Source organism: Borostomias antarcticus (genome assembly GCF_949987555.1).
Source record: "Borostomias antarcticus genome assembly, contig: scaffold_131, whole genome shotgun sequence".
Lineage (NCBI taxonomy): Eukaryota > Metazoa > Chordata > Actinopteri > Stomiiformes > Stomiidae > Borostomias > Borostomias antarcticus.
In genome coordinates, this window is record NW_028176563.1 from 201701 (window position 1) to 214200 (window position 12500).

General features: G+C 51.3%; 1 protein-coding gene across 1 annotated transcript in view; it reads right to left on the reverse strand.

Annotated features, from left to right (window-relative positions):
* The window catches only part of LOC311328338 (caskin-1), a gene marked incomplete at both ends in the record, with an annotated part of 40178 nt that extends 28616 nt beyond the window's left edge, over window positions 1-11562 (reverse strand). The window contains one exon of the mRNA XM_084462324.1: window positions 11469-11562. Within this exon, the coding sequence (XP_084318450.1) occupies window positions 11469-11562 (94 nt within the window). The remainder of the gene's footprint in view (window positions 1-11468) is intronic.
* Window positions 11563-12500: the final 938 nt, after the last annotated feature.

Sequence of the window (12500 nt, forward strand, 5' to 3'; positions counted from 1 at the left end):
ATATTTTGAACCAGATTCTAATAGGTTAGAATATTTTTTAGAGCATAGAAAGCTCTTTTTTCCTTATCTCTGAGATCATTAACAGTGTGACGGCCCCGCCTACCCCATTTGCCTGTCTGTGTGTGTGTGTTCACAGTCTTGTTCAGTGTTTGTCCTAGCAGGTTCCTGAGGTGGGCGTGGCCGTCATCAGCAGCTAACCTGGCACACCTGGGCCCGGTGTGTCAGGGCTCTACAAGAAGAGCTGGGAGCTCAGTTGCTGGTGCTCGCTACTCCTCCCGGGGACACCGAGTGCTTTGCTTTGCTTTATAGTTTGAACTTGGTTTCGCACTACTCAACACTGCATTCATACACCCTTCACTCACTCATGCACTCACTTACACCACTGATAACTGACCGCACATCCCATGTTTGATTTATGTACTTTATGTCTTGTTTGAGCTTAGTTTATTTAAATCTTATTGTTAATCCTTAGTTTGGTGTGCGTCCCCCTCCTTTGTCGCGGCCATACACGGCTTGGTTTGTGACAAATGGGGGCTCGTCCGCTTTTTTGTTTGTGGGGCTGATTTGGCCCGTTTGGTTCCCTTGTTAGGGTTTGGTTGTCTTTTGTTTGGTCTGCTTTTGTGTTTGGCTCGCCCTGTGTTTGGGGGGGATGCTGTTGGTTGCTGTGGATGCTTTTGCTTTTGGTTGCTTTAGTTGCTTTGGTTTCTTTGGTCATTTTGTTTCGTTGATTGATTAATTGTTTTTTTGGTTCTGTGGTCCGGGTGGGGCTGATTGGTGGTGATTGCATGGTGGCGTTCTGGTGTGTGGCCTGGCCTGTTAGTGGGATTTCCCCTGGTAGGTGTAGCAACGTGTCCTGTTGGTCACGTTGGTTTGTTGTTTTAGTTTCTTATTTTTGTGTGGTGTGCGGTTGGTAGCAGTTGTCTCGGGGACACTTCCATAGCTGTTAGGTGGGTAACCAGCTTGCTGGGGGCTTGGCCAGGCTATTGGGTTTGTGTTTAAAGAGCCCGCCGCTAATCCACACGAAGACTAGGGGCTAGGGGGGTTAGCTTGGTCTGTGGCAGGCAGTCTAGGTAGTGGGGACTTTCCACTTTCGTTGGTACGCACCAGATTGGCCTGCCTTTGCGGCACTTGTGGTTCTGCTATAGTTTATTTTTCTCCTTGGTTGGTTTGTTCAGCTGGTCCGTGATGGCGGCGGTTGATGCGTTTGTGGCTGCTCCGAGTGAGAGCCTTTTGGAGGGTTGTACGCTTGACCAGTTATTTAGGATTGCTGATCGGTATGAGGTGGATCTGAGTGGTCTGGCCGATAAGCGGAAGGGGTCCGTGAAGGCGCGCATCATTCTCCGGCTGGTGGAGCAGGGGGTGCTGGGTGCTATATTGGAGGCCCCTGGGCGGTCTGTTTCTCCGCCGTTGATCAGGAGAGGTCCGTTTGATGTTAGCGCTCTGTCCTTTGAGCAGCAGAAGGAGTTGCTGTTGCTCCAGTTGGCTCATGATAAGCACAAACTACAGCTGGAGTTGGATCAGAGGTTGGCTGTTGAGCGGCTGCGTCAGGGGACGGAAGAGGCTAAATTGGATCTGCAGTCTGATAGATTGAGCTTGGTCAGGGACGGTAGGCTCTCCGGGGAGTTCTTGGGGGGGGAGGAGCGTTCAGTTAGGTCGTCTGATCTGGTCAGTAACTTGCGTCTTGTGCCTAAATTTAATGAACTTGACCCGGATGTGTTTTTTGCTATGTTTGAGCGGGTTGCGGTGACGCGATGCTGGTCCGATGCGGAGCGGATATTGCTGCTGCAGTCGGTGTTGACTGGGAAGGCGCAGGAGGCGTATGTATCTTTGCACGGTGACGATATTACATACGAGGCTGTTAAGGCTGCTATTCTCAGAGCGTTTGAGTCCCTGAGGCTTATCGCCAGCGCTTTCGGTCCTGGGAGAAGGGGGCTTCTCAATCGCATATGGAATTCGCAAGGGAGCTCTCTAGTCATTTTGAGCGCTGGTGTGTCCTCAGGCGTGGATGATTTTGAGAGTTTGTGTGGCCTGATAGTCCTGGAACAGTTTAAAAACTCCCTGCCCACTGGGGTTGCTGCTTATTTGGCAGAACGTCAGGTTACGTCCGTTACTGTGGCCGCGGGGTTGGCCGATGAGTATGTGCTCATTCATAAGAAGCGGCCTGGCGGGCATGTGAAAGAGCCCGTGCGTCAGGAGTGGGGCGACAAGGCATCTGTTGGTTTTGGGGGGTTTTCGGGTAAGGGGTCCCGGGGACCGCCAAAGAGTGGTGATAATGTATGCCACTATTGCCATGATGTGGGCCATTGGAAGTCTGATTGCCCAGTGCTTAGGTCAAGGTTGCAGCGTTCTGGGGTGTACCCTACTGCCCTGGCTGCCACCGTTTCTACTCCTGTGGTGGGGGAGGGGAACAGTTGGCGGGTGCAGGCTGGTGGGATAGGCAGGCCCAGTGATTCATACCGGCCATTTATCACCAGTGGGTTTGTGTCTCGGGTGGGTAGTGACATTAAAGTGCCCGTTAGGATTTTGAGGGATACAGGGGCTGCTAACTCCTATGTACTGGACTCTGTTTTGCCATTTTCTGAGGAGTCTGACCGTGGGGATAGGATACTTATGCGAGGGATGGGATTAGAGGTGTTGCCTGTCCCAGTACATGGGCTGAGGCTAGAGTGTGACTTGTGGAACGGGGAGGTGTCTGTTGGGGTGAGACCAGCGTTACCGGTGGAGGGGGTAGATTTAATTTTGGGAAATGACTTGGCTGGCAGTCGTGTTTGGGCTGGTGTTTCCCCTCCTCCAGTCGTCACTCCGTCGCCGTTACCGTCGGAACGGCCTGATGACTGCGCTGAGCAGGGTCCTGACGTTTTTCCAGCATGCGTGGTAACGCGTGCGATGGCTCGGGCTGAGACTGGTGGTAAGGTGGATAAGACTGCGCCATGCTTACCTGACATACCTTTGTCTATACCTCACGATGAGCTGCGGTGTGAGCAGAGAGCTGATCCCTCTATGCAGGTGATGTTTGGGTTGGTGCCGTCGGCTGACGAGGTGAACAGTGCTGCCAGTGGTTTCCTCATTCAGAACGACCTCCTGGTGAGAAAGTGGATACCTCATGGAGAGGGTTTTGTGGGAGATCCTATTTGTCAGGTTGTCGTTCCATCTAAGCTGCGTGGGGAGGTGTTAACGCTTGCTCATGATGGGGCGGGGCACTTGGGTGTCAGGAAAACATACGACAGGATTCTACGTCATTGCTTTTGGCCACGTCTGAAACGAGATGTTTCCCTGCACATTAGGAACTGTCATACGTGTCAATTGACTGGTAAGCCCAACCAGGCTATGAAATTGGCTCCGTTGCAACCAATACCAGCGATTGATGAGCCATTTGGCTATTTACTAATTGACTGTGTGGGGCCGCTGCCCCGTGCGAAGTCGGGCTGTCAGTACCTGCTTACGGTCATGTGCCAGCGCACCAGGTACCCGGCAGCGTTTCCGTTGCGTACAATTACAGCTCGGTCAGTGGTCAAGGCCCTGACGCAGTTTATATCTGTGTTTGGCATTCCCAGAGTCATCCAGAGCGACCAGGGATCCAATTTTACCTCCCATTTGATGGGACAAGTGTTGAGGTTCCTCGGCAGTAGGCATAACCAGTCGTCAGCCTACCATGCTCAGAGCCAAGGGGCTTTGGAAGGATTTCACCAGACGCTGAAGTCCCTTCTGCGGGCGTACTGTACTGAGATGAGTGGGGACTGGGAGGAGGGGCTTCCGTGGTTGCTCTTGGCGGCGCGGGAGGTGATACAGGAAAGCACTGGGTTTAGCCCGAATGACCTGGTGTTTGGTCACACTGTCTGCGGCCCGTTGGCTGTGTTTAGTGATGGGTGGAAAGAGACGAGTCCGCCCTCCAACTTGATTGACTACGTGAATGGGTTCAGGCATCGGCTGTATGTTGCAGGGGAGTTGGCGAAGCAAAAGCTGGCTGAATCACAGGTACGGATGAAAAGAGTGTACGACCGCCAGGCTGAGTTACGGGAGTTCAGTGTAGGAGATCAGGTTCTGGCTCTCTGTCCTTTGGTGAGTTCGCCCTTCCAGGCTAAGTTTGGTGGTCCGTATACTGTGGTCAAACGTGTTTCAGACCGGAACTATTTGATCGACACCCCTGGGCGTAGAAAGTCGGTGAAGCTGTTCCATGTGAACTTGCTTAAGCCCTACTATAGTGCAGCACCCGGCACTGACCAGCAGGGGTCGCCAGTGGTGAGCCCTGCCTTGGGGGCTGGTATGGCGGGGGTGGTGTCGGGGGAGGATACGGACGAGGCTGTTATTGAGCCTGATGGGGGGTTGTTGTCTGGTAGGCTGAATAATTCAGCAGCCCTCAAGCGCCTGAGGGGGCTGCTTAGCCATTTGACTGAGGGGCAGGCGGTGGAATTTGAGGTGCTCATTCTTCAGTATCCAAGCTTATTTGGTGATGTGCCTTCTTGTACTGACTGGATTGTGAACGACATTGACGTTAGGGATGCACAGCCTATCCGTCAGCATTTCTATAGGGTTTCTCCGGTGAAACGGCAGTGTTTAGATGCTGAGGTTAGATATATGGTAGATAACTCCCTTGCTGTGCCATCCGCATCTAGTTGGGCATCTCCTTGTCTCTTGGTGCCTAAAAGTGACAGGTCCCTGAGGTTTTGCTCCGATTTCCGGCGGGTCAACAAGGTGACTAAGCCCGACTCTTTCCCGCTGCCTCGTATGGAGGACTGCATTGACCTGGTGGGGGCTGCGAAGTATGTCAGCGAGTTCGATCTCCTGAAGGGCTACTGGCAGGTCCCTCTGTCCAGACGTGCACAGGAAGTGTCAGCATTTATTACACCATCTGGGCTGTACTCTTACACCGTTATGCCGTTTGGACTGCGGAACGCACCTGCCACCTTCCAGCGGCTGATGAACCGTGTGGTGGAGGGGTTGGTCGGCTGTGCGGTTTATCTAGATGACCTTGTTGTTTGCAGTGACACCTGGGCTACGCACATGGAGCGGGTTAGAGCTTTGTTTGACCGGTTGGCTGCTGCCCGGCTTACGGTAAATCTTGCCAAATGTGAGTTTGCTTGTGCTACTCTAACCTACCTGGGCAAGGTGGTGGGTCAGGGGCAGGTGGCCCCGGTACAGGCCAAAGTGGAGGCAGTGGAACGGTTCCCGCAGCCTGCCACTAAAAAGGAACTTGTGAGGTTCCTTGGGATGGTGGGGTACTACCGTTGTTTTTGCAGAAACTTCTCCACTGTGGTGGCGCCTCTGACCAGCTTGTTAAGGGCCGAGGCCAAGTTTGTCTGGTCAACTGAGTGCCAGGAGGCCTTCTGCAACGTAAAGTCTCTGCTATGTTCTGCTCCTGTTTTGGCTGCCACTCGTTTTGATCGACCTTTTGTCTTGCAGGTGGACGCGAGTCATGTGGGGGCAGGGGCTGTGCTGATGCAGGCCGATGTCACCGAGGTTTCCAGGCCGGTTTGTTTCTTTTCCCGAAAGTTTAATCGCCCGCAGTTAAATTATTCGGTGATCGAAAAGGAGGCACTGGCGTTATTCTGGGCCCTGCAGTATTTTGCGGTTTATGTAGAGTCGGGGATGACTCCGGTTGTGGTCTATACGGACCATAACCCCCTGACCTTCATCCACTCCTTGCGGTGCCCGAACCAGCGGCTGGTGAGGTGGTGTCTATTTTTGCAGTCCCATGATTTGGACATTCGCCACATCAGGGGCCGTGACAATGTGGTGGCAGACGCATTGTCACGGGCTCCTGTGTTGGGCTAGCTGTGTTTGTTTTTTGTTCGTTTTCTTTCGTTTTGCGCTTGGGTTGCTCTGGTGACAGTGGTCTTGTAGAGTCCCTGTCTTATGGGGGGAGGTGTGACGGCCCCGCCTACCCCATTTGCCTGTCTGTGTGTGTGTGTTCACAGTCTTGTTCAGTGTTTGTCCTAGCAGGTTCCTGAGGTGGGCGTGGCCGTCATCAGCAGCTAACCTGGCACACCTGGGCCCGGTGTGTCAGGGCTCTACAAGAAGAGCTGGGAGCTCAGTTGCTGGTGCTTGCTACTCCTCCCGGGGACACCGAGTGCTTTGCTTTATAGTTTGAACTTGGTTTCGCACTACTCAACACTGCATTCATACACCCTTCACTCACTCATGCACTCACTTACACCACTGATAACTGACCGCACATCCCATGTTTGATTTATGTACTTTATGTCTTGTTTGAGCTTAGTTTAATTAAATCTTATTGTTAATCCTTGGTTTGGTGTGCGTCCCCCTCCTTTGTCGCGGCCATACACGGCTTGGTTTGTGACAACAGCCAGATTGAAATATCCTGTCATTTTTAGTCTCAAATATGTGTTTCTGTGTGTGTTCTGTGTGTGTGTTCTGTGTGTGTGTAACTGTGTGTGTGTAACTGTGTGTGTTCTGTGTGTGTGTTCTGTGTGTGTGTTCTGTGTGTGTGTAACTGTGTGTTCTGTGTGTGTTCTGTGTGTGTGTAACTGTGTGTTCTGTGTGTGTTCTGTGTGTGTGTTCTGTGTGTGTGTTCTGTGTGTGTGAACTGTGTGTGTGTTCTGTGTGTGTGTAACTGTGTGTTCTGTGTGTGTTCTGTGTTTGTGTTCTGTGTGTGTTATGTGTGTGTGTTCTGTGTGTGTGTAACTGTGTGTGTTCTGTGTGTGTGTTCTGTGTGTGTAACTGTGTGTGTTCTGTGTGTGTGTAACTGTGTGTGTTCTGTGTGTGTGTTCTGTGTGTGTAACTGTGTGTGTTCTGTGTGTGTGTAACTGTGTGTGTTCTGTGTGTGTGTGTTCTGTGTGTGTGTAACTGTGTGTTCTGTGTCAGTGGGGCCCATGAAGAGCCTATCTGGGTTTCCCTGACACCTGGGTCGTTAATGGAAGATCAGAATTCTAGTCTTTTTCAGATTCACTGATAGAAGTTTTGCAGATGATCCAGTTGCTGATGGGCCTCCTCAGTGGACATTTAATTTCTGTCAAAGAGGGTGACACCAGGGATATCTGACTGTTCCAGTGATTTTGTTATATGACTGTTCCAGTGATTAATTTGTTCCGTACCACAGTGGAAAGCAGCCCCTGATTGGTTCGTGTCCCTGCCGCTCGCTAAACAAACATGGCGGCTCCCGAAGCAACGATAGGTAACGTTAACGTTAGAAGAATCAACACAGCTACAGTATAAGTGGTTATTGCAGAAATAGACTTAATCACAACACTCAAACAAGAACAAGAGTATGCACTAACGGAGTTTCTCGGTGGAAAATATGTTTTTGCCGTTCTTCTGACTGGATTTGGCAAAGGTTTGCTGAAGGGTGATTGGCTGAAGGTGTTTGCCTGTGGGGCGAAGGCCAGACCGATATCGCGGAGCGAAGCAGTGAGCTCGCTAGATCGGGATGGTCATACCAGGCTAGGTCACTCCTCCACTGTGATAAACAGGGTGGGGCTTGGACTGCAGCCCTGGGTCACTCCTCCACTGTGATAAACAGGGTGGGGCTTGGACTGCAGCCCTGGGTCACTCCTCTACTGTGATAAACAGGGTGGGGCTTGGACTGCAGCCCTGGGTCACTCCTCCACTGTGATAAACAGGGTGGGGCTTGGACTGCAGCCCTGGGTCACTCCTCCACTGTGATAAACAGGGTGGGGCTTGGACTGCAGCCCTGGGTCACTCCTCTACTGTGATAAACAGGGTGGGGCTTGGACTGCAGCCCTGGGTCACTCCTCTACTGTGATAAACAGGGTGGGGCTTGGACTGCAGCCCTGGGTCACTCCTCCACTGTGATAAACAGGGTGGGGCTTGGACTGCAGCCCTGGGTCACTCCTCCACTGTGATAAACAGGGTGGGGCTTGGACTGCAGCCCTGGGTCACTCCTCTACTGTGATAAACAGGGTGGGGCTTGGACTGCAGCCCTGGGTCACTCCTCTACTGTGATAAAGATTCAATGTATTTGTCACGTGTAATATATGGTCTACAGTAACAGTGAAATGTTGCTGCTGACTCAATACAGATTGAGTTACAGTTACACATTTACTATTCACATAATAAGTACAATTTCTATAGTGTAAGATAAAGGTAAGATGGGATGGATACCGGTGTGGATGAATGATGTACATGCTATACCCGGATATAAATAAATAATAAATAACCCGGGGGGGGTATTGTTTTCTGTATTGTACTGTAAGTGGTTATGCTATGTACACCAGATATCCTGATCCTCTGGGTATAGTGGTATATACTATACGTTAGATAGAGTCCTTCAGGAATCAGAGTCCTTCAGCGGAAAGAAGCTCTTCCTGAGTGTCTCCGTGCTCGACATGTGTGTGGTTCCTTTTCCCTGACCGTAGCATAGAGAGCCATGTCTGGGTACCTTTTCCCTGACCGTAGCAGAGAGACATGTCTGGGTACCTTTTCCCTGACCGTAGCAGTGAGCCATGTGTGTGGTACCTTTTCCCTGACCGTAGCAGTGAGCCATGTCTGGGTACCTTTTCCCTGACCGTAGCAGTGAGCCATGTGTGTGGTACCTTTTCCCTGACCGTAGCAGAGAGAGACATGTGTGTGGTACCTTTTCCCTGACCGTAGCAGAGAGAGACATGTGTGTGGTACCTTTTCCCTGACCGTAGCAGAGAGCCATGTGTGTGGTACCTTTTCCCTGACCGTAGCATAGAGACATGTGTGTGGTACCTTTTCCCTGACCGTAGCATAGAGAGCCATGTCTGGGTACCTTTTCCCTGACCGTAGCAGAGAGCCATGTCTGGGTACCTTTTCCCTGACCGTAGCAGAGAGCCATGTCTGGGTACCTTTTCCCTGACCGTAGCAGAGAGCCATGTCTGGGTACCTTTTCCCTGACCGTAGCAGTGAGCCATGTGTGTGGTACCTTTTCCCTGACCGTAGCAGAGAGCCATGTCTGGGTACCTTTTCCCTGACCGTAGCAGTGAGCCATGTGTGTGGTACCTTTTCCCTGACCGTAGCATACTATTTCACAGAAAAGTACTGTATTATTTTACAGATTTTTTATTTTTTTCTATATTAAAGGTGGGATAGGTAGTTTGTTTTTGGCTTTATTTGGTAAAATTTGCATAATATCCTTTCAGCTATCAGTAACAGAAGTGCTCTGAGAATAAACTTGGATCTCCATGTTTACCGCTGCCTCTGTATTTTGGACTCAAAGAATGCACCGCGCCTGAATGTATTGACCAATCAGGGTCGCTATCTCGCCACACCTACCAGTCATGTTTGGAGGGAGGGACTATATCATGATTGACAGGAGGGAGGGGCGGGTTTGAAAAAAATGACCAATCGGAGGCCTTGTTGACTTCAAACTACCTACCCCACCTTTAAGTGCAAATGCCATACAAATACAGTGAATGACTTTTATTAAACATATTTATTTAAATATTTACCATAAAATAAAGGTTATAATCTGTGAATTGATTTAATAAGAATTGTAATTTGGCAGTAAGTGATGAGAGAGAGAGGAGATGAGAGAGAAAGATGAGAAAGAGAGAGATGAGAGAGGAGATAAGAGAGAGGAGAAAGAGGGAGATGAGAGAGGAGATAAGAGAGAGGAGAAAGAGGGAGATGAGAGAGAGGAGGGAGAGAGAGAGGAGGGAGAGAGAGAGATGAGAGAGGAGATGAGAGAGAGAGATGAGAAAGAGAGAGATGAGAGAGGAGATAAGAGAGAGGAGAAAGAGGGAGATGAGAGAGGAGATAAGAGAGAGGAGAAAGAGGGAGATGAGAGAGAGGAGGGAGAGAGAGAGGAGGGAGAGAGAGAGATGAGAGAGAGGAGGGAGAGAGAGAGATGAGAGAGAGAGGATGGAGAGAGAGGAGAGAGAGATGAGAGAGGAGGGAGAGAGAGAGAGATGAGAGAGGAGGGAGAGAGAGAGATGAGAGAGAGGAGGCAGAGAGAGAGATGAGAGAGAGGAGGGAGAGAGAGAGAGATGAGAGAGAGAAGGGAGAGAGAGAGATGAGAGAGAGGAGGCAGAGAGAGAGAGATGACAGAGAGGAGGGAGAGAGAGAGAGATGAGAGAGAGGAGGGAGAGAGAGAGAGATGAGAGAGAGGAGGGAGAGAGAGAGATGAGAGAGAGGAGGGAGAGAGAGAGATGAGAGAGAGGAGGGAGAGAGAGGAGAGAGAGATGAGAGAGAGGAGGGAGAGAGAGAGATGAGAGAGGAGGGAGAGAGAGACAGATGAGAGAGAGGAGGCAGAGAGAGAGATGAGAGAGAGGAGGGAGAGAGAGAGAGATGAGAGAGAGAAGGGAGAGAGAGAGAGATGAGAGAGAGGAGGGAGAGAGAGAGAGATGAGAGGGGAGGGAGAGAGAGGAGAGAAAGTGAAAACAGGAGGGAGGAGAGCAGCTCAGAGGCTGTAATTGAAATCTAATTATCACCTCAAGTCCCTAGTGATACCATGTCACACACACGTACCACACACACACGTACCACACACACACGTACCACACACACGTACCACACACACACGTAACACACACGTACCACACACACACACGTAACACACACACACGTACCACACACACGTACCACACACGTACCACACACACGTACCACACACGTAACACACACACACGTACCACACACACACGTTCCACACACACACGTACCACACACACACGTAACACACACGTACCACACACACACGTAACACACACGTACCACACACACACACGTACCACACACGTACCACACACACACGTAACACACACGTACCACACACACACACGTACCACACACACACACGTACCACACACGTACCACACACACACGTACCACACACGTACCACACACACGTACCACACACGTACCACACACACACACGTACCACACACACACGTTCCACACACACACGTACCACACACACACGTAACACACACGTACCACACACACGTACCACACACACGTACCACAGACACACCCTACATCAATCAGCCAGTCTTTCTAGAACACACTACCGTGCACACTGCACACACACATACATGTACGCACACACGCACTGAAACATTTTGTAGACCCCCTGTCCAACACATACACACACACACACATACACACATGCAGACCCCCACACACACACTCACATGATGGCCACATCACCAGGAACATCTGGCGTCTTCACACACCACTAATCCTTATCGCCAGAGCAGTACACACACACACACACACACACACACGCATGCACACTCACACATACACACACAAACACAGTTGCACACAGTAACTCTGACGCTTGGTGAATTTGCTGTAACATCGCCTGTCTGTACAGCCTATAGGCTACTCTACCCTATCTGACGTCACGTGGTCCACGGATTCGATGTTCCACACCTCCCCACCGACATGGACGTGACGTGCTCTGTGCGTGCATGTGCACACGAGTGCATGGTGGCATGTTGTGTGTGTGTGTGTGCATGGTGGCATGTTGTGTGTGTATGTGTGCATGGTAACATAGTGTGTGTGTGTGGAGAGCGGGTACTGACTGGTTTTGCCCGGCCGGGGTCTCTGTAGAAGCCGTTGCGCTGTCTGCAGGTCTTCGGTCTTCACGGCCTGGAGAAGCTCCTGGTCCTTCCCCATCTCTCCTCCCTCCCTCCCTCTCTCCCTCTCTCCCTCTAGGTCTCTCGTTCTGTCCCTCCCTCTCTCCCTCTAGGTCTCTCCTCCCTCCCTCTCTCCCTCTCTCCCTCTATGTCTCTCGTTCTGTCCCTCCCTCTCTCCCTCTATGTCTCTCGTTCTGTCCTCCCTCTCTCTCTCCGTGTCCGTTAATCCGTCCCCTCCATCCTCCAGTCTGCTTCGGGCCGCCGCTCCGAGGCAGAGATGGATGCGGGAGGAAAGCTACTCGGAGGCGGCCTGGCGAATAACCTCGATACCCTCCAAACCTACCGAGCCTCTCTCCGGTCGGAAGCACCGGGCCTTTCTCCGGTCGGAAGCACCGGGCCTTTCTCCGGTTCTCTCGGTCTGCCTGCTCTCCTCCCCAGAGCCGCAATTCCGAAGATTTGATCCGAGTGCTGATTTTAGAGTTGGCTGTGTGCGCGCGTGCGTCTCGAGCCCCCTCATCCGGGTGAGTTCCGCTGGATTCAAACGAGCTCCAACGTCAGAATAACAGCACGCGCTGATGTATTAAAGTCATCAATGCTCGCGCGAGCAAGCACGGTATTACATAAACACGAGCCAGCTGTGCGCGCGCCACTCCGGTTGTAAATCCTCGGTCCGGGCTGATGTGGGCGCGCGCACGCGTGTGTGTCAATATGAATGTGGGTCTGTGTGTGTGTATGTGTGTGTGTGTGTGTGTGTGTGTGTGTGTGTGTGTATGTGTGTGTATGTGTGTGTGTGTATACCCCTGGTATTAAGCTAATTTTGACTAAAGGGGACAGGCATGTGGGTCAGAATGTGGAACAGAAAATCCTGACAGCTCTGATCTACACACTCTAGAACCTTCACTCTCACACACATTACACTCTAGAACCTTCACTCTCACACACATTACACTCTAGAACCTTCACTCTAACACACATTAC